The 23,863-nt window shown below is 55.2% G+C and overlaps 3 protein-coding genes across 5 annotated transcripts; 2 read left to right on the top strand and 1 right to left on the bottom strand.

The window, feature by feature from the left end:
* Positions 1–2,876: 2,876 nt before the first annotated feature.
* Positions 2,877–5,851, top strand: ZSWIM1 (zinc finger SWIM-type containing 1). The gene is made up of 2 exons (XM_073308966.2): positions 2,877–2,945; positions 3,666–5,851. Exon 2 carries the CDS (start codon positions 3,818–3,820, stop codon positions 5,666–5,668), a length of 1,851 nt encoding a protein of 616 aa, XP_073165067.1. The 5' UTR covers positions 2,877–2,945; positions 3,666–3,817; the 3' UTR covers positions 5,669–5,851.
* Positions 5,852–9,816: 3,965 nt separating this feature from the next.
* On the bottom strand, positions 9,817–14,865 carry NEURL2 (neuralized E3 ubiquitin protein ligase 2). Its single transcript, XM_073308685.1, has 2 exons — positions 13,218–14,865; positions 9,817–10,330 (listed from the first exon to the last, which is right to left on the bottom strand). The coding sequence occupies exons 1-2, from the start codon at positions 13,891–13,893 to the stop codon at positions 10,215–10,217; spliced, it is 792 nt and encodes a 263-aa protein (XP_073164786.1). The 5' UTR covers positions 13,894–14,865; the 3' UTR covers positions 9,817–10,214.
* A 56-nt stretch (positions 14,866–14,921) lies between these two features.
* CTSA (cathepsin A) lies at positions 14,922–23,079 on the top strand. 3 transcript variants are annotated; one of them, XM_073308683.1, is made up of 15 exons: positions 14,922–15,025; positions 16,061–16,224; positions 16,792–16,903; positions 17,188–17,238; positions 17,689–17,775; positions 17,890–18,045; positions 18,455–18,546; positions 19,428–19,512; positions 19,849–19,940; positions 20,310–20,388; positions 20,927–21,075; positions 21,166–21,241; positions 21,457–21,546; positions 21,779–21,880; positions 22,315–23,079. In XM_073308683.1, exons 2-15 carry the CDS (start codon positions 16,061–16,063, stop codon positions 22,396–22,398), a joined length of 1,419 nt encoding a protein of 472 aa, XP_073164784.1. In that variant the 5' UTR covers positions 14,922–15,025; the 3' UTR covers positions 22,399–23,079. The 3 variants fall into 3 exon arrangements, with proteins under 3 accessions (XP_073164784.1, XP_073164783.1, XP_073164785.1); XM_073308682.1 differs by having other exon boundaries at positions 21,433–21,546; XM_073308684.1 differs by lacking the exon at positions 21,457–21,546.
* The last annotated feature ends 784 nt before the right edge of the window (positions 23,080–23,863 follow it).

Genomic DNA, 23,863 nt, shown 5'->3' with positions numbered 1-23,863 from the left:
GAGGATTTTTGTTTGCTGTAGTAGAAGCAATGTCCATCCTAGAAAGGAAAGAAAAACAGGCCCTTTCCCTTCAGTTGATCAGGATGGACCCTTCTTTCCTTTGTGTGCTGCCAGGGGCCTCTCCAACTGGAAAACTTGGAATAACAGCATTGGGCAATGCCACAGGAAGCAAAACTAACTCTCCAGAGTGGACTCTTGTCTGCACTAAACTGCTGCTAAGCCATTATCACACTCCAGACCCTATGTTAGTCCATGGTGGCTTTAAGGGGAGCTTTTTCCTGTGTGTGTGTGTGTGTGTGTGTGTGGTTTCAGAGTGGTAGCCGTGTTAGTCTGTATCCGGAAAAACAATGAGGAGTCCTTGTGGCACCTTAGAGACTAACAAATTTATTTGGGCATAAGCTTTCGTGGGCTAAAATCCACTTCATCAGATGCATGGGGTGGAAAATACAGTAGGAAGTTTAAATATATTTGTACATGAAAAGTTAGTAGTTGCCTTACCAGGGGGAGGGGAGTGTGTGTGTGCGCATGCACGCATAATGGAGGTTGTTTTGCCTTTCTGAAAGGCAAGCTTGGTTTTCATCAGCTGAAAGCAACAGAAGGGAGAGACCTAGCTGTGTTGTTTGATCAGAGGAGCCCTGTGAGTCCTCTATAATGATCCTAAAAGCTCATGCTTCAGAACTTCAGCTGGTCATCTCCAAGGGCCAGGAAGGAAACTCTTTTTCTGTGACCCCCATGACATATTCAGAGTTTCGTTCCTCCTTCCTTCCAAGCATCAAATGGGGATATGGGACAGAGTGGGCCAGTGCTCTGTGGTGGTGCAGAATTCTTTTTCCCAAGTGCTTGGGTCATGGGCCCATCTGAGGCTCTAACTGATTTCCCTATTCCAGATTGGGAAGGAATTTTTTCCCCAGTCAGATTGGAAAGAAATTTAGGTATGGGTGTCCCCTTCCACTGCAGCATGGAGTAGGGGGTTGCAGGCTAGGCTCATCTGCATATATCATTGTCAATTCCCTGCTATTTGCAAGGGCCTTGGCCAGTGGTGAGCCTCGCTCCCTCCAGTTCTCTGCCTGTGGCCCACTTTAGCTTAGTGTTCTGAAGGCTGCAATCTATGGGTCTCATCCTGTTGGTTGATTTGGGCTTGGTGCAGGGGTTGCTGAGTGATGCTGAGTGGCCTGTGGTATACAGGAGGTCAGACTAAATGATTGGGTGCTGCATGTTAACCTTAAACTGTATGACCTTGAGGCCCATTTTTAGGTCAGAGATGAGCTTGTGTGGAGGTGCCCAAATCCATGTGTCACTGGCACCATATCTCCTGGGCAGGGTCTAGTTCTGGGCCTCTCTGAGGCAGCAGCTGCATGGTCTAGGTTGAAGCAGAGCCTGTGCAGGCCAGGGCCATGCCTTGGGGTAGGCAGTGGTAGATCCCCACTGAGATGATGGGGCATGTGCGCAGGGCCTTGGCCCCCTATCGCTGACACGAGAGCTGGATAGGAGTGGAGTGGGGAAAGCCCCCATGTCCCAACCCTGCTTCCCAGCAGGAGCAATCCCCAACTGGAGTGCTTGGTGGGCAGGGAAAGCGCCCAGACTCCCTGCTGCGGACAAGGGTAGCTCTCATGGCCCACTGGGGCCTGGGGGAGGGAGTGACAGAGCTTCTCTGGTCTTGGAGCCAGGGTGGGGAGAAAGGAGCAAACTGGTTGTGTGCTGTAGTGGGGGATGGGGAGGCTGCTGGGCACAGAGGCAGAATGGAATGTGCTCTGGGCTCCACAAAACGTTAAGCCACCTCTGCTGAGGGTGGAGATTGGCCTGAGCCTCCCCAGCTACCGGTGGGCTGGGCCTACCGCTGCTGGCTGTAAACTCCAGCAAACTTTGAGTGCACAAGAGCAAATGCAGAGTCCTGCACTGCTACGGACTAGGGATCAAGTGGCTAGGCAGCAGTTCTGCAGAAAAGGGCCTAGGGGTTACAGTGGACAAGAAGCTGGATATGAGTCAGCAGTGTGCCCTTGTTGCCAAGAAGGCCAATGGCATTTTGGGATGTATAAGTAGGGGCATAGCGAGCAGATCGAGGGATGTGATTGTTCCCCTCTATTCGACATGGGTGAGGCCTCATCTGGAGTACTGTGTCCAGTTTTGGGCCCCACGCTACAAGAAGGATGTGGATAAATTGGAAAACGTCCAGCAGAGGTCAACAAAAATGATTAGGGGCCTGGAACACATGACTTATGAGGAGAGGCTGAGGGAACTGGGATTGTTTAGTCTGCGGAAGAGAAGAATGAGGGGGGATTTGATAGCTGCTTTCAACTCCCTGAAGGGGGATTCCAGAGAGGATGGAGCTGGGTAGTTCGTGGGGGTGGCAGATGACAGAACGAGGAGCAGTGGTCTCAAGGTGCGGGGGGGAGGGCTAGGCTGGCGATTAGGAAACACTGTTTCAGGAGGAGGGGGGTGAAGCCCTGGACTGGGCTCCCCAGGGAGGTGGTGGCATCTCCTTCCTTAGAGGTTTTTAAGGCCCGGCTTGACACAGCCCTGGGGGGGGCGGTTTGGGTGGGGTTGGCCCTGCTCTGAGCAGGGGTTGGACTGGAACCTCCCGCGGTCCCTTCCCGCCCTGGCTCAGCACCGCCTGCTTCTGGGGGGGAGGGGGTCGGTGTCACATGACGCAGCCCAGCGGGGTCTGAGAAATGTTGCTGCGACCTTCTCCACCGCTCCCATTGGAGGACGTGTAACCATGGAGACCGGACTCCCGCTCACGGCCATGCTATCCTCTGATTGGTTAGTCTGTCCGTTCTCTCTGTACTCTGATTGGTGGATTCGCCTGAAAAGAGTCGGGATCTCTTTTTGATTGGCTGGCGTTCCGGAACAGCCGCTTTATGATTGGTGGTTTGGTTGGCTGTCAGTCTGTGCCCCGGGCCAAGCAAAGAAGATGGCGGCGATGACGGACCAGGCGCCGCGTTAAGGTGAGAGGGGGCGGGCGAGAAAAGGAGAACGGCCGGGACGGCTCCGGGAGCGGGGCGGGGGCGGGGCACGCCGGGACATTCTGTCGCCGTGCGGAGGCCTCCTGCAGGGTCCGGGCTGGAGCAGTGCATGCCGGGAGGTGGGGCCACCGCTCCCCGCCCGCGCGCACAGCCAGGGCGGGGCTGGAGCAGTGCATGCCGGGAGGTGGGGCCACCCCTCCCCGCCCGCGCGCACAGCCAGGGCGGGGCTGGAGCAGTGCATGCCGGGAGGTGGGGCCACCCCTCCCCCGCCCGCGCGCACAGCCAGGGCGGGGCTGGAGCAGTGCATGCCGGGAGGTGGGGCCACCCCTCCCCCGCCCGCGCGCACAGCCAGGGCGGGGCTGGAGCAGTGCATGCCGGGAGGTGGGGCCACCCCTCCCCCGCCCGCGCGCACAGCCAGGGCGGGGCTGGAGCAGTGCATGCCGGGAGGTGGGGCTGCCCACCCCGCCACACACACGAGGGCGGGGCTGGAGCAGTGCATGCCGGGACCTCTCCCTTCCCTTGGCCCCACCTCCGTAGTCCAGTTCCGTGGGGGGCGATCTGCCCCCCCCCGAGACGTGCTGCCCCCTGCAGGCGGCACCCCGCAGCTGGGCTTTGCTCTGGGGCTCCCTGGCCCGGTGTCTGCCCGTGTGGCCACGCCCAATGCAGCCGTCTAACTCCGCCCTTCTTCCTCCTTCCCCGCAGGCCCGTCACCCGCCGAGGCCGTGTGGCCGTTGGGATGGTCGCCAGGACCCTGGCTTTCCCAGCGTGGATGGATCACAGGGAATCGCCCAGTCATCAAGAGAGTCGGGGCTGAATGCTGTGAGGAAAGGGGGAATAGACCCCTCAGATTAACAATGGCCCTAGTTACCGTGAAGGAACTGCTGAGCTTTGATTGTGGCTCCCTGGTCGCTTATCAATTAGATAAAAACTCTCAGCTGGACTCTATCAGCTTCCAGACCGTCCTCATGAGGAACATATTTGTGCATTTTCCTGATGTCATATTCATCCACAGAACCCACAATCCGCGGGGCAAAGCTCTGTATATGTTCATGGTGGACAGACCTTTCCTGAAGCTGCAGGGTGAGATGACAAAGGTAATTCATTTTGCTGTCCCAGTTAAAGAATCTGCAGAAAGCCTGGCTCACATGTATAGGACTTTCAAGGCCTTCAACCCTGAGTGGAAGAAAATTAAGACCTTTCTGGTAGATCCACACTTTCGATTGTTGCAGACACTTTCAGAAGCATTCCCATCTGCAGAGGTGCAGCTATCTGTTTTCCATGTATGCAAGCACCTGCAGCAGAAGATTCATCAGATGTCTTTGGAATGCATCTCAGAGAGACTGATCTTAAATGCCTTGAGGAACACTATGTGTGCAGCCACTGAAAGCAACCTGAAAATGATGCATACCATCCTGAGTGACTTTGTAAAGCCAGATTTGCTTCCCCAGCTTCATACCCACTGGCTTCTCAATGACAAGATATGGGCTATGCACAGATGGAGGAATTGGATGGAATGCAATCAGTATTTTAAAGACTTGGAGATCATCACACGGGGCTTAAGCCAGGTCTTCTGCACTGGACTGTCTCTGGAGATCTGCATCACTTCTCTGGCGAAACACTACCAGAAGTGTGTTTCAAAGAGGCCACCTGATGCTGTGCTGTTCTCTGTTAACCCTCTGAGCAGTACCATGTCTACTGAGACAGTTTTTCAGAGCCTGCCAGCTCAGGACTCACCACCAACCTCTCACAACACCCAAATAGCTCTTCAGAATCAACCAGCTCAGAGTTCTCCACCAGTTTCTCCCAGTCTCACAGCAGCTCATCAGAAATGGCCAGGTCAGAATTCCCCTCCAAATCCCCTGGTTCTTCTTCCGCATCCCCTGGCAGCTCCTCAGAGCTCCCTGCTTCTTCAGAATCAGCTGGCAGCCCCTCAGATCTTCCCTTTTCAGAACGAGCCAGCTCCGTATTCTTTGCCAGTTTCTCTCAATCTCACAGCAGCTCATCAGAAATGGCCAGGTCAGAATTCCCTTCCAAATCCCCTGGTTCTTCAAAATCCCTTGCCTGCCTCGCAGAACCAGCTAGCAAACCCTCAGAGCCCCTTGGATCCTTTATCCCATGAAATTAAACTGGAGATCATCACTGAAGACCCAAAGGGTGACCAAGGTGTGGCGTGTAACCAAGAGACTGAAGACTGCATCAGGCAGTCTCTGAGAGACATTTGCACAGAGCCTGCAGCCAGACTATGCTTGAACGAGTTTGCAGTGGCACAAAAGTCTGTGCAGCTCATAGGCACCAATGAAGACATAGTCAATATACAGATCCTTGAAGACACCCACAAAGTGAACCAAAGGAGCCTGAAAAGCTGCACTTGCCACTTCAATCAAACTTTCCAGCTGCCCTGCAGGCACATCCTGGCTGTGTTGAACTCTGATAAGAAGATCTTACAGCCAGAGATGCTGAGCGAGCAATGGCAGAAGGAACCTAATATCTCTCAGGCAGGGCAAAATGGGACTGATGGCCTTTTGGAGGTTCTGAAAAGCTCCTGGAATGAGTCTCTGGATAAATCCTTAGCAGTATCCTTTCTTACAGCGGAGATTAGCCGGCTTCTTACCCAGTGCAGCAGGGAGGAGTTTGATCGGAGGTACAACACCCTCCGAGAATTGGCCGATAGCTGGATTGGACCTTATGTTCAGGTGAAGCTGTAGTTCAGAACTGGAGAGCTCTGTGCCTCTGCTGTAGGCCTCTTCGAGGTGTGACTCTCCAGCTTTCTGGGCCTCTAGGAGAAGTGAGGTGTGAAATACTACAAAAATGTCTGTTAAAATGTAATCTAGTGGTATGTCTTCCACTTTATTCTCCTTAGAAACTAATAAATGTGAGCCTTAAATTTGCATCATGGTAGTTTTTCCCCTTTGGCTTCAGATCCTAAATATCTACTGGGTGAACACTTCCTCTTGCCTATGAGACCTAAGGAAGTGGACTTAGGTAGGAAGTCTGTCTCTGGCCTAGCCAACAGGAAACCCTGCTGGGAATGGAGTTGGGGAGGAGGGTAATACCTGGGACTAACTTGCCTGAACCATAGTTCATGCATTCAGACCCTCATGGGATCCTTTTGCTATCTGTTATTGCAGCAGGGTTCATATGGTTTAGTCCCAGGTGTGTATCTGTTGTGGTGTGTGTATCTGAGCCAGCCTGTGGTTCCCCTCCCTTCCCTGTCATGGTGACATGGGGCTTCCCACTAGTCTGGTAGAGCAGTATTTGCTCATGTGAAGTCAGACCTTTGTTTTGAAACCACATCTTTTGTTTTTTCTCGTCTCACTTCATTGCCTCTAATTATTTAACTGAACCTGCTTGTTAAGGAGCCACAAACCTTGGAGGGTAGCAACCCATGCTACCAGGGAGCTGCTGTCTGCAGCCTCTGCTGTGAGCACTGGAGTGGTTTGGCTGGTTATGGCAACTCTTAAATTTGCCCTCTATCATCAACAGGTGTGTCACTGACATGGGCGGAGGGAACAAATCAATGTTACCGTAAATCTGAAATTAGAGTTACTGGAAGACAAACAGGGAAGTGGAGAAATCAGATATACAGTAGTGGGACATGTATTGTAATGGGACAAAGGGGGCATGCAGAGGAGAGAGCAGCCACAGTCCCAGCCAGTAAGAGCTGTTGCATGACATGGGGATATATGGATGGGTTGGTGTGCGGTCCCTTTCTGGCAGCTTCAGGCAAAGAGACCCTGGGGGCAGGGATATGTAGATATAATATTCTGTACCAGCCAGCAGGGAGTGGTGAGGGAATAGGACAGAAGGTGCTATTTAGGTAAGTAATTTGTCCCACCCTAGCTAACCTGATTTATTCATGTCACATCAAATTGTTTGTGGTTTTTTTTTATCAATGGTTCATTCACAGTTTTGTTAACCTCCGAATCAACACTCCATTCACAGGAACAGAACTACTGTATGGTTAGATATTTCCTTTTGAGCTAGAGTTCTGTAATATAATCTCCTTTATGTAAATATAGCATCCAATATTTTTGTGAAAGCCTTTTGCTTTGAATTGTGAATTTCTCCTTGGCTTTACTTCTCAAAGTGTGCTATGGAAAGGGGCTGGAAGCCTGTGTCTACTGGTCTCTTCCTTGGTCTGTCTTTCTTCCAGAACTGTGCATCCCCTGTCCTTTTTGGAGTTATCTCCCCCTGTACACCTTGCTCTGGATTCTCTGTCATGAAGTTCTGTGCAGCTCTGATCAGATCCTCCTCTTTAATCCCTGGCACAGGCACTGTGGGGATGCCAGCTATCATCATGGCAAGAGTGAGGATGCAGATGTCGGGAGGAGGGTTTTGCACTGACTGTCCACCTCTGTTCTTACTGAGTTTTATGGGCATAAGAAAAGCACCTCTGGGAGGAAATCCACAGGTAGCCAGTGGGAAGTCTCCCCCTGGGCTGCCCAGCTCACCAACGTGCTGCCCATTCCTTTGCTGAGTTGGAGGATATCCTTTCACAGAGGCACTTGGATACATGCCAGAGGGGCCACATGGCCACTTGTCTCTGACCCATTCAGATGGATAATCCCATACAGAGATCTCATCCTGTTTATGCTGGGGAAACTTTCTAGAGTACCTTCCACAGTAGTGTCCACTGTAAGGCTCCCACCTTGTGTCCCTGTACCCTGATCTGCTACTGAGAGGGAACCTTGGACTCTGCTGGGCACCATTACAAGGCTGCTTTAGTGCCTTCTCCTGATACAGAAGGGTTGCTTCTATGTGTGAAGGAGCTGCAATTTCCTGTGGTTTCCGTCTGAGCACTCCTGGAACCAAAACCCCAGCAGGAAGAGATGTCTCCCCAGACTGATAAACACTTAGTAGGTTGCTTTTTGCCACTTGGAGCTGTCTGCTGGCATCTGTGAGGGGGAAGGAAAAGATAGAGGAGAAGACTGAATGTTAATAGCAGATTGGGCTTCTGCCAATCCTCAACAGGTGGGCTCCAGGGCTGAGGCAGGTCTCTGCATAAACAGCCTTTCAACCACTAAAATAAAGCGGCCGTGCTTTCAAAGGGGTCTCGCTGTGCTCTGTAATTGAGCACATTAACATTCTGTGGTGTGCCCCAGCACTGGAAATTGCAAATCTGAGGCCTAGCTTTGAAAATGTAGTCCTGCATGTTCCTAGATAGGTGCCTGAGGAGCAAGAAGTCAGTTTGTGGCAGAATTGATTTACAATATACATAGTTTGTACCAGGGTCTCTGCTGCATTCATATCCCAGGGCTGTCCATTACATCTACCATTACATGTGAAACACTGGAAATAAGGCACCACTATTTTTAAGTAAACATCTTTCCTAAGAGAAATTACACCAGTGGAATGAGAACTAGGGTGTAATTTTCATTCCAGTTGCAGGGCTCAGGAGACGCTCTCCTCCTGCATCCCACTCCACCCTGTGAGCTGGAAGCCGCATGGGTTAGTGATCGCACATTGCATTGGCAACTGCATTCCAATCCCAGCTCTGCTGTATTTTTTCTTAATGAGCTAAGGCCCGATTTTCAAAGAGAGGCTTGCTTTGTGTGTGCAAACACCTGCCCAGCCATTGGTGGGATTGACAGACATAGTCTGCAAAGAACTGATCCTCACATGGTGCTGGCTCTCTTTGTTTCCAGCTGAAAGAAAGGAGTTGGGCTTGAGGCCATTAGCCTCTCTTCTCAGCCCCCTCTCCATAGTGTGGTGAGAGTTAGTTAACATTTGGCCAGTGCTTTGAACATGGAGAGTGTGTTCATTCTGAGGGGTAGCAGGCAGGCTTTCCTGAGGAATTTAATAAGGAAGGTCTTGCAGACTTGGATGTTGCTGCCCTACTGTGGGACAGAGCGATGCTGACCCATCAAGAGTGTATTATCTGTACAAATGGACCGGCTAATCTACAGCTAGGGGTGGGGGTGGGGGTGGAATCACCTTCCATCCAGAGTGGGATGGAGGATTAGAGCTCAATTACGGGGAGCTCTGACATAGTTAATATGCAGCTTGGTTTTGCAGGGCAGATAGGACGATATGATTATAACTTCCTGGACCATGGAAAGGCCTTGTACAAAGCAGGGATTGCTGAGATAATTATGATATAGTCATGTCCTGTTTACATGCCACCTCGGGGTGGCATTTTATTTGGGCCTCCGTATGAAGTGTGGATTGTGATGTAACAAGCCCTTAATCCTAAACCTTCTATTTGATGGGTAAATTGGCCATGCAGCAAACAGATCTTTGAGCCACCTTCCAATCACTTTCTGGTTTCTGTACAAAATGATTCCATATTGGAAGGAAAAGCAGTTACCTTGGATGGAAGTTAAAAAACCCGAAGAAGCTTTTTCCTTCATTAAATAAGACATTGCCAGTGTAGGACTCAGGCTGGTGCCTCTTCTCCCCATAATGTACCAGTACTGACCTCTCCCCATTCTAGAACCAGCATCACAGGCCCTGACCTTACCTCACACTGGAACCAGCAAGCCACTGACCTCCCTGCCTGTTTATGCCACGATTCTAACTCTCTGTTCATCCCCACTGAGATCTCATGATCCTGCAAAGCAGGGAATTCTACCCCTGCTTCATCTATTCCATTTCTAATGGCTCTGAGTCCCTCTGTGCCTGGAAGAAGCAGCCAGGGCTCCACTTGGATTGTCCCTTCGGAACCTTCTTATGCAGGATGCTGATGGGAAGTGAATATCCCCCAACTCCTTTGGTTAGGGCAAGTTTATTGACTCTGAAATACCTGAAATTGACACAACCTCAGGGGGATATTCTGTGCCACCCTCTCCCCATTGCTATGTGGAGGAGTCTGAGACTAGGCCACACCAGTACTCCCAACAATTTGCTTCTGTTTTGAAGCACTTTATTATCCTCTCATTTTTATAACAACAATCTGGCACCAATCCCTCCATATCCCTTTGTGTGCAGGGAATCCCCCAACTGCTGCGATTCCTTCCCTTCTGCTATCGATTGTCTGTGCTGTAAGGCTCTGCCATTCCAGTGGTCTCTGTGCCATTTTATGGCACAGCAGACTTCCATGGCACAATGTGTGTCAGGATGGGTGTAACTGCTGAGGTTCCAGTCAGCTGCTGTGAAGTGGGGGGTGGGGGGTCACCTCTGCTCCTGGGGCTCCTTGGTTGAAGATGGAAGAGCAGTTCTGGAAGCATGGATCCCTTTCTGGAAGGCCATTCTTGGTCACTCACAGGGTCTGAAAGTTTGAAGGGCTTGCCTGCTGAAGGAGATCTTGTCATCTCATTCGTATTTGCAGAAGTTCTTCAACAGTGGAGGCAGGTCCAGCCCATCGATGGCCAATCGGTGGACAATGTGCTTCTGGATGACCAGTCTACAGAGGGTCTGTAAGGAAGGGACTGAAAGAGGAAGGAAAGGAAGAAGCTGAGCTTGCTGCTCTGAGAGCATTTGAATCACCCCAAGCTTAGGAGGCAGGCGGCACTGTTGCAGAAGAGAAGAGGACAGTGGCTCCTGGAAGGCAGTTTGTTCTGGGACAGCAGCAGGTTAATCTGCTTCAAGGGCACCATTAATTCAGACTCACAAAGATCTGCCTGCTGATTATGTTGGGGCAAGGCTCTCCGGGCAAATAGTGCTGCCCCTTGGGAGGGCTACTGATGAGAAGCAGGAGAGTGAAGGATGGAAGTACTTACTTTTCTGTCCTCCCAGTAAACCCTAGGAGAGCAGTTTATGTGCCTGTGCTGGTGCATTTTCCTGATGGATTTTGAAAAGGCCCTATTAATTCATCTAAACTCTGCATGAACTTCTGCTCCCTAGCCCTCCCCTCTCTCTCTCTTTCTGTCCCTGAGTTAGCAAACACGCAGGATTGAATGTTGGATGCCTCAGAGGTCTGCCTGGGGATTCCCCAAGAGACTGGTTTCACAACAGTGTTACGATTAACTGGTTAGAGCTGGTTTAGTCAGTGAGTTCTCTGTTCCCTTGCAGCAGTACTCCTGCTGGGCCGCAGGCTCTGATCCCACCCCCAAAGTCCCATCAGATTCCCTGTAAGGTTCTCAACACTCAACAGAAAAAATAAAATCTACAGGGTGCTTCTAGACATTTTATTTCTTAATTCTTTGAGTTATTTGAGTTATTCTGGTAAAAGTCACCAGAAACTCCTGGAGAGTGAATTCGCTATCCATAGTACAGTCTAGGCAGTAGCAAGGCCTGCTCACCCCATGTTATCCTGCTACAGTGCCCCACCCCTGACTACAGGACCATCTCGGAGAGTTCAAAGGACGGAATGATCTGGCCATTGTGTCAGCCCTGTGGTTAAGAACCCGTCAGCTGTGATTAACCTGAACTCTTGCTCAATGTCTCTGTGTAAAATGGCTGCCGTAAATGCTGGTGACTTCTAGGAATTTGAGGTGCAGTCTGAGGCAGAGATACAAGTAGAGCACTACTGAGCCCAAACATCTTACCACTATTTAGAGGATGTGTCTGAGCTTGGGAGTATTTTCAGATAGTTTTGTTTACCTTAACGTGGAGGCACTGGGCGCTCGGGTTGTTATGACCAGGGGACTAGGTAAGAAGTCTCTCTGTTGCTATCTGCAGCAGTATCTTCCTCCCCAGGCTCACTCGCCCTGAATCTCACTTGTGACCCACAAGCATCACCAATAGTGGCAGCTTCTGCTTTCTGTGTTTACTCTGCAAACTGGCTCCTGGCCAATAAACAGGGGCAGTAAAACTTCTCTTTACATGCTAAGAAAGCTTTGCAGAAATAGAAATTACTGAAGCCTCAAGTTAAGTGAGAGACGAGCCACAGTCTGCCTCCTGCATGAGTTCCAGCCATTTTACAAAGCCCGAGTGAACATGCTGAGGCAACCTGCCTGGTACTGCAACTGCCCCCAACAGCTTCCAGCCTAGAGGGCTGATGGGGAAAAAGATATTTATTCACATTCTGAGCTGGACACAGGCCCTCCACAAAAGGTGTGGTCCAGTCCAGGAATACCATGAGAGGCTGCTTGCTACCAAAGTCGCTCATTAGAGCATTGAGGTCCTGTTTGATCAAAGTAGTTTTAATGATTGATAATCGCACATGCAAATACACAAGTCAGGTTCAAAATATCATTCTAGGACTGAAAAGCCTGCACAGCAGAGCACATCTTATCTCCCTGTGTTTGGATATTCACAGAACTAACTCTAAACAACTAGCTGAGAAACCACTGGATTTTAGCCTTGGTGCCAAAATAATCTGAACTTTAAGCCAGTGAAACAAGGGAAGGCTTCCCCTACATCGATAAGTCACTCTTGTGCCTGTTCCATATTTATAATTGTTCTTTGGTTTTATCGTAGTGTTGTACATGTGGCCTCACATCTAGAATCCAGGTATCAGTCAATAAGCACTGTTCCATTACAACAAATGTGGCATATTAGCTAGCATAGCAATTCTTATGTTACTAGCCATTAACATCTGTCAAGAGTTCTTACACAGTCTCCTTGTCTCACTTAGTACCTGGCCTCTCTAAGGTAGCTAACGAGGTGGCTAATTAGCGATGGTGGATTTTGTGACATGGCCACCTGTCCCATCAGGAGTTTGACTGAGACACCAAACTGATTTCACACATGGCCCACTGAACAGCTGTGGGGTGGAAATGACTTTACCGCTACTGGAATAGGCTGGATGGTCCTGTACCCACTATCCCTAACTATGAACATCTTCACCAGAGGCCGTAACACAGGAGTCCCTGGAAGTTCTGTAGCACATAAATGGCAACACACTGTTTCAGCTCACTGCACCCAAACCTCAGCCCAGAACTGCCTCTCTAAGCTGATCCCAACTTGGAAATGTCACAAAAATGAGAGCAGTCAGGAACTCAGGGACTAGAGGTGGGCAGGGCAGGGAGGCAGAAACTAGAGCCATGGAGATCAGGACACAGAGGTGAGAGCCTCTGGAGTGTAGAGAAAAGAGGCAACAAGGCCAGGGTGCCAGAAGATGGAGAGGTCAGAGATGCAGGAGATGGAAGGTCAGAGAAATGAGTGTTGGGGAACCTGAGCTAGGTCTGATTTTCAGGGGTAAAGCTGTATCCAGCAGGAAATGAGTGCTTTCTCCTGTCTAATCTGTCAGTCCCATGCCCAGCACCATGGTATCTGAGCTTGTGCCCCTTGTAGACTGAGACATTTAATCTTACTGGATGTAAGTAGTTTTTTTGAGCCTCACCCCACTCTGACCTTCCTGAACTCTGATCCAGCCAGAGAGGGCCTGTCCAGCATAGTTCTACAGGGAGGGGAGGAAACACAGATACCTACAGCCATATTCCACTTGAATGACACGGACGCTCTTCGTTGACGCAAAGACATCGATCACTGCATAGAGTGGGCGGGAGGCAGGGAGGCTCCTGGCACTCGGTCCCATGTCCTCTCCATTGATGATGATGTGCATGTCTGCCATCCCGTCAGACCGGATGGCATACAACACCCCAATCCTGCTCCTCCGGGCTGTCGGGGGCAGCACATTTGTCTTGTACAAGTCATCCAGCATGTGGCTGTACTGGCTAGGCCTGCTCCGTCCCACTAGCTTGTCTCGGGGAATCCTGACTTGTTCTATGAGCAGGTAGGGGTCTGAGAGGAAGCCTTGGACCCGAGCCTCCGAGCCATCTGGAGTAACACGGTTGTGGTGCCTGGTGATGGCAAAAACCCAGGTGTCCCCCATATTGACCAGGTCTGGGAGTGAATACTCTGGCACCACATCCAGGCTTCTTGGGTCACGTGCTGTTAGCCCCACCCGCAAGTGGCCACACCAGCCCAGCTCCTTCTCCTCGATCTCCACCAGGAAGATCTGTCCAGGCTCCAGGGGCTCCTGGCTGAAACATAGTCCGTTGGCAAAGCTCTCCACCCTGGTGGCCTGAGTGTGGGAGGGGTCGATGCGGATGTTGGTGCCGTGGACGAGGTGGAAGCGGGTGGGTGGGTGGCAGGCAGCAGCCATCTCTGTGGCATTCCCAGAGAGCACAGGGTTGTGGCTATTTTTAAGTAGGCCCGTCAGGCTCAAGCACCTGGCTCGAGTGGTGACATTTGTACACTCCTAATCGGGAAAGCAGAGCCCCACTCAGGCTCTCAAGGGTCCTAGTGCCACCAAGCTGCTATGTTTCAGAGTAGCAGCCGTGTTAGTCTCTATTCGCAAAAAGAACAGGAGGACTCGTGGCACCTTGAAGATGTCTTCTGCAGTTTCCACAGTATGCATCCGATGAAGTCAGCCTTAGCTCACGAAAGCTCAAGCTGCTATGGAGAGCCTGAGCGAAGCTGGAGAAAATAAGCCGGCATCGTGTCATGTCCCCCTGAGCAGAGCGGAGCTCACATCACTAAGGGGCTGTGGGTGGACAATGCTGTCACAGCCGGCACCCGAGCATGAAAATTAAACACTTTGCTACAGCTCGGCCTGCTGTTATTGCCCTTCCCTCGCCCGGGCCCTGCCTCCCCTTCCAGGCCCGGGGCGGGTTCCCCGCGGCTGCGGCCCCCGGCGCTGGGCTCACCCAGGCAGGCCGCCCTGGGTGTATTTCCGAGTGAGGCAGGGCCTGGCGATCTGTGCCCGGGGCCACCTGCTACCGGCAGCCGGAGCGAGGGGGCCAGACAGCAAGTGTGAGCATCGGGGCGGGGGGCTAAGGGGCCGCTATGTAAGAAAAAGCCTCGAATCTCGGGGCTGTCCCTATGAGACGGGACATGGGGTCATGCGACTTGCCCCACGGGTGGCCTGGGTCACAAGCCGCCCACCGGCCCTTCTGCGGGCAGGGGGCCCGGCTGCCCGCCCCGACACCCCCAGCCGGGCAGGGCCACGGGACGGGGCGGGTCCGTCTGCGCCCCGGGCGCCCCCCGGCCCGACGCGGCTCTGCCCCGCCCAGCGCCCGGCCCCTCCGCCAGGCGGCGCTGCTCCCGCACGGGACAGAAGCCGCAATTGAGGGCGGGGACTGGCCGCCGCTGGGCTCTGATTGGCTCTATTCGGGGTTGGCCCCGCCCCTCCGCGATCAGCTGCGCCCAGCGTCACGTGACGGTCTCGGTTTATATGAACGGGAGTCATGTGCCTTGCCTGCGAGTGAAGGGGAACCTGCTGCCGCTGCCGGAAGGTGAGAGCCCGGGGGGGTCCTGGCCCGGGGGGGTGAGGGGGTGGAGCTGGGGGGTCCTGGCTCTGGGGGGGCTCTGAGCGGGGCCGGGGGGGTCCTGGCCCGGGGGAGGGGGTGGAGCTGGGGGGGGTCCTGGCTCTGGGGGGCTCTGAGCGGGGCCGGGGGGGTCCTGGCCCGGGGGAGGGGGTGGAGCTGGGGGGGGTCCTGGCTCTGGGGGGTTCTGAGCGGGGCCGGGGGGGTGAGGGGGTGGAGCTGGGGGGGTCCTGGCTCTGGGGGGCTCTGAGCGGGGCCGGGGGGGTCCTGGCCCGGGGGGGCTCTGAGCAGGGCCGGGGCGGAGTCTGGGGGGCCCTGGGGATGGGGCCCTGGGGCCGGGGGGCTCTGAGCGGGGCCGGGGGGGTCCTGGCCCGGAGGGGCGAGGGGGGTGGAGCTGGGGGGTCCTGGCTCTGGGGGGTTCTGAGCGGGGCCGGGGGGGTCCTGGCCCGGGGGGGCTCTGAGCAGGGCCGGGGCGGAGTCTGGGGGGCCCTGGGGATGGGGCCCTGGGGCTGGGGGGCTCTGAGCGGGGCCGGGGGGGTCCTGGCCCGGAGGGGTGAGGGGGTGGAGCTGGGGGGTCCTGGCTCTGGGGGGCTCTGAGAGGGGCTGGGGGGGTCCTGGCTCTGAGCGGGGGGTCCTGTGCTGGGGTGGAGTCTGGGGGGCTATGGGGATGGGGCCCTGGGGATGGAGCTGGTGGGCTCTGAGCGGGGCCGGGGGGTGGAGCGGAGTCCGGGGGGTCTTGGGGAGTGGGTCCTGGCCCCTGGGGGCTCTGAGCGGGGCTGGGGGGGGTCTAGGGGAGTGGGGGATCCTGGCTCAGGGGCTGGGGCGGAGTCCAGGGGGCCCTGGGGATGGAGCTGGGGGGCCCTGGGGCTGGGGGGCTCTGACTGGGGGTGGGGGCTGGGGGGGTCCTGGCCCTAGGGGGAAGGGCTGAGTTTGGGGGGCCCTGGGGGTCCTGGGGCAGGGCCGGGGCTCCCCCTGCTGGGCTGACTCTCCTCTACCCTCCTGCAGATGGGGCCCGTCCTGCTCTGTGCGCTGCTGCTGGCGGCCCCCTGCGTCGGGGCTGTGCTCTCCACCGACGAGGTGACCTACCTGCCGGGGCTGGCCAAGCAGCCCTCCTTCCGCCACTACTCGGGCTACCTCCGCGTCGACCCACACAAGAGCCTGCACTACTGGTAGGGGCGGGGTGTGGGGACTCTTTGCCCCTCTGCTGCCCTCCCTCTGCCCTGTGTGGGGTCCTGGGGGGGATGAGCTGTGGGTTGGGGTCTGGGCTCATGGGGTACTTTGTCCATAGTAGGAATATTCCACTGGGGGCGGCTCTGGTGATCCTAAAACCTGGGGATTTAGCCATTAACCAACCAGGCTGCGTTTACTAGGTTGTTAACATGGGTGGTGCTACCCCTCCCCCCATCTCCCACTAGAGTCCAGAGCCCCCCACCCGGCTGCTGTGGAGGGAGGAACTGCCCAGAGTGCTGGGCCATGGGGGGCAAGAGCAGGAAGTAGGAGGCAGCCTTGGAGTGGAGTGTGGGCAGGACCAGGCCTGTGTAGTTGATAAAATATATGTGGTCAGTCATTTTGCTGTGAGAATAACATCTGTGCACTAAATATTTCCATGTCCTACTGTTTCACTATGAATCGATCATTGCTTTGTTTACTAGAGCACTAATTCCCACTCCTGGCTTTTTTGGGTAATCACTAATTTGACTCCTAAACCATTGAGGTCTGCGTATCACTGTCTGCAGGTTTACAGAGGCTCAGAGCAACCCTGAGAGCAGCCCTCTGGTGCTGTGGCTGAACGGGGGACCTGGTTGCAGCTCCATGTCTGGCTTGTTGACAGAGCATGGCCCCTTCACCGTAAGTAACCACCATCCCTCTCCTTGGCCTGAGCCACCCTAAGTCCCCCGCCCTTGCCCTGGTTTGCTGGCAACAATATCTCTCCAAGGGTTGACAGTGACTGGGCTGTAACTGCAGGGAGGGGAACCTTACTATCTCCTGAACGCTGCTGGTTCAAGCCACCTAGGCACTGGGTTTGGGGATGGTTCTGCTGCTTCCTCCAAGGGGGACAGGCTGGCTAGCATGAGGGTGCATCTCCTGCATTGGCTCTTCTGTTATGGTAACAGAGGCTTCTCCTTTATCAGATTCAGCCAGATGGAACCACCCTGCAGTACAATGACTATTCCTGGAATAAGGTATGGACTCCACTTCCTGAAAGGGACTGTCTCCTCCACCCTTGCCATGGGAGTGGAATGGCTTGTCCTGTGCACCTGGCAACAGCTGTGCTAGGGTGCAGGCCAAGGAGGGTGCTGGGCCTTGTACATGTTGTGGGAAGCCCTAAGCCTTGCCTTCATTTTTCCCATAGAAATGGAGCCTCTGGCAGGTTCTCCCTTATTTCCCTCCATCTTGCCTCCTAGGTTCTGTCTAGACTAGGACATAAAGCTATGGTGCTAGGGAGTTAGCCAGCATGTTCTAGCCAGCACCAGAAAGAAGTGAGACTGAGACTTTAACCTGACCATGTTAGCAGGTGTTATGGTTAGATTGGAGATCAAGCTAGTACCATGATCTGGCACCTTCAGAGCCTCAGAGTGGAGGGTCTTGGCTGTTACCTATTCTCCCTGAGTGATCTGTGGCTGTCTCTACAGATTGCCAACATGCTGTACCTGGAGTCCCCAGCAGGTGTTGGCTTCTCCTACTCTGATGACAAAAAGTATGCCACTAATGACACCCAGGTGAGTGAGATTCTGGGGCTGCTAGCAGTGACTGTCCAGCTCCTGCAGCAAGGAGCTGGTTCCAGAGCAGGGGGCCTAAAGCACAGCCTGCCTCAGCCTCCTCTCTGATTGCAGGTGGCCCATGATAACTACCTGGCGCTGAAGGAGTTCTTCCGCCTCTTCCCGGAGTACAGCAAGAACAAGTTCTTCCTCACTGGGGAGAGCTATGCGGGCATTTACATACCCACGCTGGCTGAGTGGGTGATGCAGGACACCAGCATCAACTTGAAGGTAAGGGATATGCAGGCTCTGGCCCCTTCCCTGGAGCATATGGTGAGGAGAGAGGGCAGCCATGTGAATCCCACTAGCCTCATGGTTTCTTCCTGCTGCTGCATGTTGTAATGTGGGCCAGTCCTTGAGCAGATGGGGAGGGACCAGGTGGCCTCAGTGGAGATGCCTTCCAGCAGAGGGAAGAGTGTGCCAAGGGGACAGGTCTCTCCCCATGGCTTTGCATCATACCATGTCCATGCTGCGGGGTCTTAAACTGCTCCGGATTATCCATCTCCAGTGGGGAGTTTGTGGAGACCCCATTGTCCAGACCAGCTTGCCCTGCTCCGATTCTGCTCAGTGGGTGCCTTGGTCCCTACTCTGGTGTGGAAGAATGCCTAGCAAGTTCTGCCTGTTGCGCCCTGTGTTCTAGGGACTCGCCGTGGGAAATGGCCTCTCCTCCTATGAGATCAATGACAACTCCCTGGTTTACTTTGCCTATTACCATGGCCTCCTGGGAACCAGGTAAGAATGTGCAGGGGCTGTGGGCTACTGAGTCTCAGCTAGAGGGATCTGGCCTCGAGCGCTCAGAATCTGAGTGCAAATGGGAGAGTCAGTGGCCATTCTCTGCTCTGGCCCAGCCTTCCTGGCCAGGGTGCTGCCCTTGAAACTTGGTTCCCGCAGCACAGCTGGGGCACCAGCAGGCCAGTTCCTCGCTGTTGCTGGGGGGTTGCAGCCTTTCCAGGGACAGGGATCTGCTGTGATGAAAGGGCTTGGAAGACTAGCCCATGCCCCCAGGGCTCTGCTTGCTTGGGATTCCATTCTGTTCTACTTGAGGTCTTCCCCCCTCACCCTCCTCTCTGCAGTGTCTGAGCCTGGCCGGGCACGCAGTAAGGGATGTGACTGACATCTGTCACATGGGGCATGTTCTTCCTCCCTCTCCTCGGGGAGGGTTGCATGCAGTGGAGGGGTGGTTCGGGTTTGGTTTCTGTGCCGGCACTGCTCTGTCTTACTGGAGAAGGCTGGTCGGAGCAGCATGCTTGGCACAGGAGGTTTGGGGTGGTCCCTTGTCCCACAGTCTGGGGCCACTCCTGAGGCAGCTCTGTCACCTGCTTTTCCCTGATCGGGACAGCTCCATTGTGTCTGAGGAGTGGAGTTCTTCATGATTGTCAGCCCAGAGCCTTAGGTTTGTAGCTGTTCTGCATGCAGCCCAGTGAGCACTGTGAAGATGAGGACTCTCCTTGCTGTCCTGTGGGAGCAGAGGACAGGGGTGATGTGCCCATGGAGTCTGTGTAGCAGAGAAGTGCTGCAGTGCTTGGTAGTCATTGGAGTTTCCTACAGGCTGGTGGCTTCATGTCCTGGCCTCTTGCATTGTTCCATGTTCTCACAAGGGTCTCTTGCTCCAGGCTGTGGACAGATCTGCAGCGCTTCTGCTGCTCCCAGGGAAAATGCAACTTCCATAAAAGCTCCAACCTGAACTGCACACTCAGGGTGAGTATTGGCCAGGGAGTGCTGGGGAGGTCCCGGCGTACCACATAGCCCGTTGTAGCAGTGCTCTCATTCCCTAGGGCAGCGCGGAGTCTGGCTGATCCCTGCGCCCTGTGTTGGGTTCTGCACCAGCAGCAAGGTCCTTACCCTGGCTGTTTGACCAGGCATGGCTCCATGAGGGATTGGATCCAAGGGCAGGGTTTAAAGGGACAGGGGGCTGAGCAGATGGGCCCATGGCAGCTCCTTGAATCAGTCAGTGCCCTTCAGACCATGGTAGCACCTGAGCTATAAGTTGCTGTAACATGCCTGCTGGATTCCAACCCACATGGCTTGTTCCAGATGCAAGAGATGATCCAGATCGTGGAGGAGTCAGGCCTGAACATCTACAATCTCTATGCCCCATGTGCTGGCGGTGTCCCTGGAAGCTACAGGTAGGAACAGCTGGCTCCAGCTCCTCTCCGGGTGGCTGACTTGAGTCTGGAGAGATCAGCACTGCTTCAAAGTCCTGCAGCCCAGTAGCCAGTGGGAGGAGTGCAGGAGTCTGCCAACCTGTTGCAAATAGGTCCTTGCTGGCCATCTCGGCAGGGGCCCTGGAGAGGATCCCTCCAGGAAGCAGCTTGGGTTGGGGTTTCCCGGCTGCTGTCTGGGGCTCTGTCCTTCCTCAGTAGGATGCCTAGACCAATGGCCTAGTCTAATAATCTGCCCTAGAAAGGGGAACCTGAGCAAGTGAGGGTTGGGGGTGGAGGCGCTCGCAGAGGGGCCCAGGCCTGGTTCTGAGGCTGCTCGTGCCCTGGTTGCAGGTATGATCAAGATCAGCTCATCAGCCATGACCTGGGCATCTCCTTCATCCAGCAGCCCCTGAAGTACTCCTGGAGGCAGGTAAGTGTCAGGGCTCCTTCTCTCTGGGGTGTAGGGAACGGGTACCTGCCTGCCCTCACGAAGTAGGAGCAATGGTCTCAAGTTGCAGTGGGAGAGGTTTAGGTTGGATATTAGGAAACCCTGTTTCTCTAGGAGGGTGGTGAAGCACTGGAATGCGTTACCTAGGGAGGTGGTGGAATCTCCTTCCTTTGAGGTTTTTAAGGCCCAGCTTGACAAAGCCCTGGCTGGGATGATTTAGTTGGGGTTGGTCCTGCTTTGAGCAGGGGTTGGACTAAAACCTCCTGAGGTCCCTTCCAACCCTGCTAGTCTGACTGAGGGAGCCCCGTCCTGCTGTGCTAACCTAGTTGACCTCTGGGGCAGGCAGTGTCTCAAACTCTGGGGCTGGCACTGGCTCTGGTCAGCCTGCAGTGCTGCCCATGGTGGGCCAGGGCAGAGGAGGTTAACTCTCCCTGCTGCGTTGTGCAGGAGGCTTGGGGGAATTGGGGGTCTGCCCCATGGCTGCAGCTTTTCTCTCTCCTTATAACTCTTCCTCTCCCAGAATCTGCTCCGGATGCCAGCAGCCAAGAAAGGGGTTCGCCTGGAACCCCCCTGCACCAATTCCACAGCCTCCACCACCTACCTGAACACCCCTGAAGTGAGGAAGGCACTGCACATCTCTCCAGAGGCACCTGAGTGGCATATATGCAGGTGCGGAGGCTTCTGTCCTGGAGGGGACCCTGCTTCCTGGCCAGCACTGGGTGGGTCTCTGCCAGTGTAACTCTGCCTGTTCCTTCGCAGCTCTGAGGTGAACCACAGCTACAAGCGGCAGTACCTGACTGTGACCGACCAGTACCTGAAGCTGCTTGGCACCATGGTGAGTCTGAGAGGTCCCAGGTCCCAGACCCCTGGGGGAGAAGTGACACCCGAGGTGGGGTTCAGCTGCAGGCATGTCTGACACAGCAGCTCCACAGTCAGCTGCTGAGCTTGCCCAGCCCCTTCCCTTGGCTGCCAGGTGCTCTGAGCAGATCCCGAGGTGAGGCGCAGAGCTGCTGTCCCTCCGCCTAGGTGATGCCCTTGTGCTCTTGGCAGAAATACCGGATCCTGGTGTACAATGGTGACATTGACATGGCCTGCAACTTCCTGGGGGACGAGTGGTTTGTGGACTCCCTGGACCAGAAGGTAGGCAGGGGAGGGGGACTTGCACCCCATCAGCACATCACTGCCCAGCACTAGCCTGGGACTGCTGCAGTGACCAGGCATCAGGGAAAAGCTATTGGCAAAGAGCCAGTACTGGCAGGAGTGTCTGGGGAATGGCCTGCCCTGCCCAGAGCTGGGGGAGGGGACACCTGGGGAGAGCAAGGGGCCAGATTGGCACAGGGTCAGCTCTAAGGCTGCTGAGCTCTGGTTCCAGGTGCAGGTGGCCCGCAGGCCCTGGCTGTATAATGATGGGACTGAGGACCAGATCGGGGGCTTTGTGAAGGAATTCACCAACATCGCCTTCCTCACCATCAAGGTAACCAGCCCCACCAGTGTGGCAGGGTGGGACCCTGGGCTGCAAGCAATATGTTCATAGCAGCAGTTGGGAGCTGAGCTGCCCCACACAATCCCCTAATCACCCCTTCGACCTCCCTGCCTTCATCCTCGTGCTGGGGTGAGATTCAGCAGCTCCTCTGTGCTTTAGCCTGAGGCTGAGCTGGCCTGGGAGAGGAGGCCAGGGGGCTGGAGCTGTGGCCTCACACACCCTCTGGGACCTAGCGACCTTCAGCCTTGCAGGCAGGAGGGTGGCTGGGCCAGTTGCAGGGAGAGTTGGGATATCTTGTGGGACGGGGGCCTGGCTGGCTCTGGCAGAGGTTGAGAATCACTGGCCCACCCATTAAGGCTGCTTGGATGCTCCCTCCAGCCCTGCATGGCTGGTCTTGACCTGGTGCCTTCACCTGTCTTCTGCAGGGAGCTGGCCACATGGTGCCCACAGACCAACCGCAAGCCGCCTTCACCATGTTCAGACGCTTCATTCAACAGCAGCCCTACTGAGTGTGTGGCAGAGCGGGGCCCGCGCTGCTGCCTGGGGCAGCTCCTCGCCTCGCCTCTCCCCTCCCCAGCTATGGGCCACTTCCTGGCACGACCAGGGCCTCTCGCTGCTCAGCAACGGCAGCAGATACGGGTTTTCCACAGTGCTGAGCAGAGCCTCTGGCTGCTGGCCCAGGCCAGTGTGTGTCCTACTGCTCCCTAGCTCCTCCACCGGGGGAAGACTGGCCTGGGCTTCCCTGCTTCCTGGGGGTGCTGCCCTTTGCCTCTCATGGGGGCCCCTGCCTGTAGGCAGTGCAGGCTTGGTACCAGTGCACAGCAGGGGCAGGGGTAGAGCTCAGCGGATGGGAGGCTGCCTGTCTCAGCACAGCTGCTCTCACTTCTCCAGAGCTCCTGCTGTGGCCTTTACCTCGTGGGGTTCTGCTGCCTCCTGCCCTGGAGCTGCCATCTCACCTTGGGGGTGGAACAGCACCCAGGTCCCCTGCACATGTCCCATGGGGCTGGCTTAGGCATCACACTCTGTGCCTGCAGGAGGCTGTGCTGTCTCAGGTCTGCCCTGGAAAAGTTCTCACGTGTCCTGATGAAGGAGGTTTGAAATGAAGACATTCCTGGCCCTGCCCCCACTCACTCCCTGGGGCATGGGCTGCTCCCTGGGCCTTGCAATAAAATGTCACAGCTGAACCTAGATCCTTGTGACCGTTGCACATTTCTTCCCCCACATCCCCACCAGCTCATGGGGCTAGAGCTTGGAGCCTGGATGTCTAGGGGGCCCATGTGAGCCAGGGGTAGGAGTAGTAGAAGGAATAAAGTTTCCTTGGTCAGGTGAGAAGCAGCTCCCCAGTGGCTAGGGGAGACCTTCATAGTCTCCCCCCTGCAGATGTTCTTGGCCCTTGTGGGGAGGGGCTGTGGTGAGGAGGCTGGCTGGGCCTCACCTCTGCCCCAGTCTGGCCATATGCTCCCCAGGGGGCAACTAACCCTAGTCCTGCCACTGTTGCTGGGAAGTGCAGTGCAAGCCTGTGCAGCAGCCGAATGGCACTGAGGGCCCCAGAGGGAAGGGGGCAGCCTGCAGCAGGGCAGGGGTGGGGCTAGGCCATTCCAGCCTGTGGGGTGAGGGAGCAGTTGGGCTCCTAGTACTAGCTACCCCAAGCTAATAGCTCTTCCCTACAGTGGGGATGGGGCCAGCAGGGGCTAGCTCCCGAGGCCAAGGGTTGTCAGGCAAGAGGCCCTGGGTTCAGAGGAACACCTCCCTCTGGAGCTGCTGTCCTGCCCTGGCCCCTGAGAGCTACTGGGCTAATGCAGCTATATTCCAGGGGGTCCTTGGGGCCAGCATGGAGCTGAGCTTGGGGGGCGGGGGTGCATGCAGAGCCCTCTGGGCACAGGAGCCCCAGATTTCCCCACTCTGTGGGGGCTTGCGTACTGCTGGGCTGTGTTCCCCAGCTGGCTGTAGCCCTGGTTCCTGGGCCCCCATCAG

This window comes from Lepidochelys kempii, chromosome 13 (assembly GCF_965140285.1).
Source record: "Lepidochelys kempii isolate rLepKem1 chromosome 13, rLepKem1.hap1, whole genome shotgun sequence".
NCBI classification, from domain to species: Eukaryota; Metazoa; Chordata; order Testudines; family Cheloniidae; genus Lepidochelys; species Lepidochelys kempii.
The sequence above is the reverse complement of the archived record's forward strand: the minus strand, read 5'-3'. Positions and strand labels throughout refer to the sequence as shown.

What these genes read in the sequence shown, in the direction of transcription:
- ZSWIM1 (XM_073308966.2), top strand. Translation starts at nt 3,818, where the DNA reads ATGGCCCTAGTTACCGTGAAGGAACTGCTGAGCTTTGATTGTGGCTCC.
- NEURL2 (XM_073308685.1), bottom strand. Translation starts at nt 13,893, where the DNA reads ATGGCTGCTGCCTGCCACCCACCCACCCGCTTCCACCTCGTCCACGGC. An exon ending in CATTCAAGTGGAATATGGCT is followed by an intron (nt 10,331 to 13,217) that starts GTAGGTATCTGT and finishes TTCCTCTTTCAG; the next exon opens with TCCCTTCCTTACAGACCCTC.
- CTSA (XM_073308682.1), top strand. Translation starts at nt 16,061, where the DNA reads ATGGGGCCCGTCCTGCTCTGTGCGCTGCTGCTGGCGGCCCCCTGCGTC. An exon ending in ACACCAGCATCAACTTGAAG is followed by an intron (nt 18,046 to 18,454) that starts GTAAGGGATATG and finishes CCTGTGTTCTAG; the next exon opens with GGACTCGCCGTGGGAAATGG. An exon ending in TGAAGTACTCCTGGAGGCAG is followed by an intron (nt 20,389 to 20,926) that starts GTAAGTGTCAGG and finishes TTCCTCTCCCAG; the next exon opens with AATCTGCTCCGGATGCCAGC.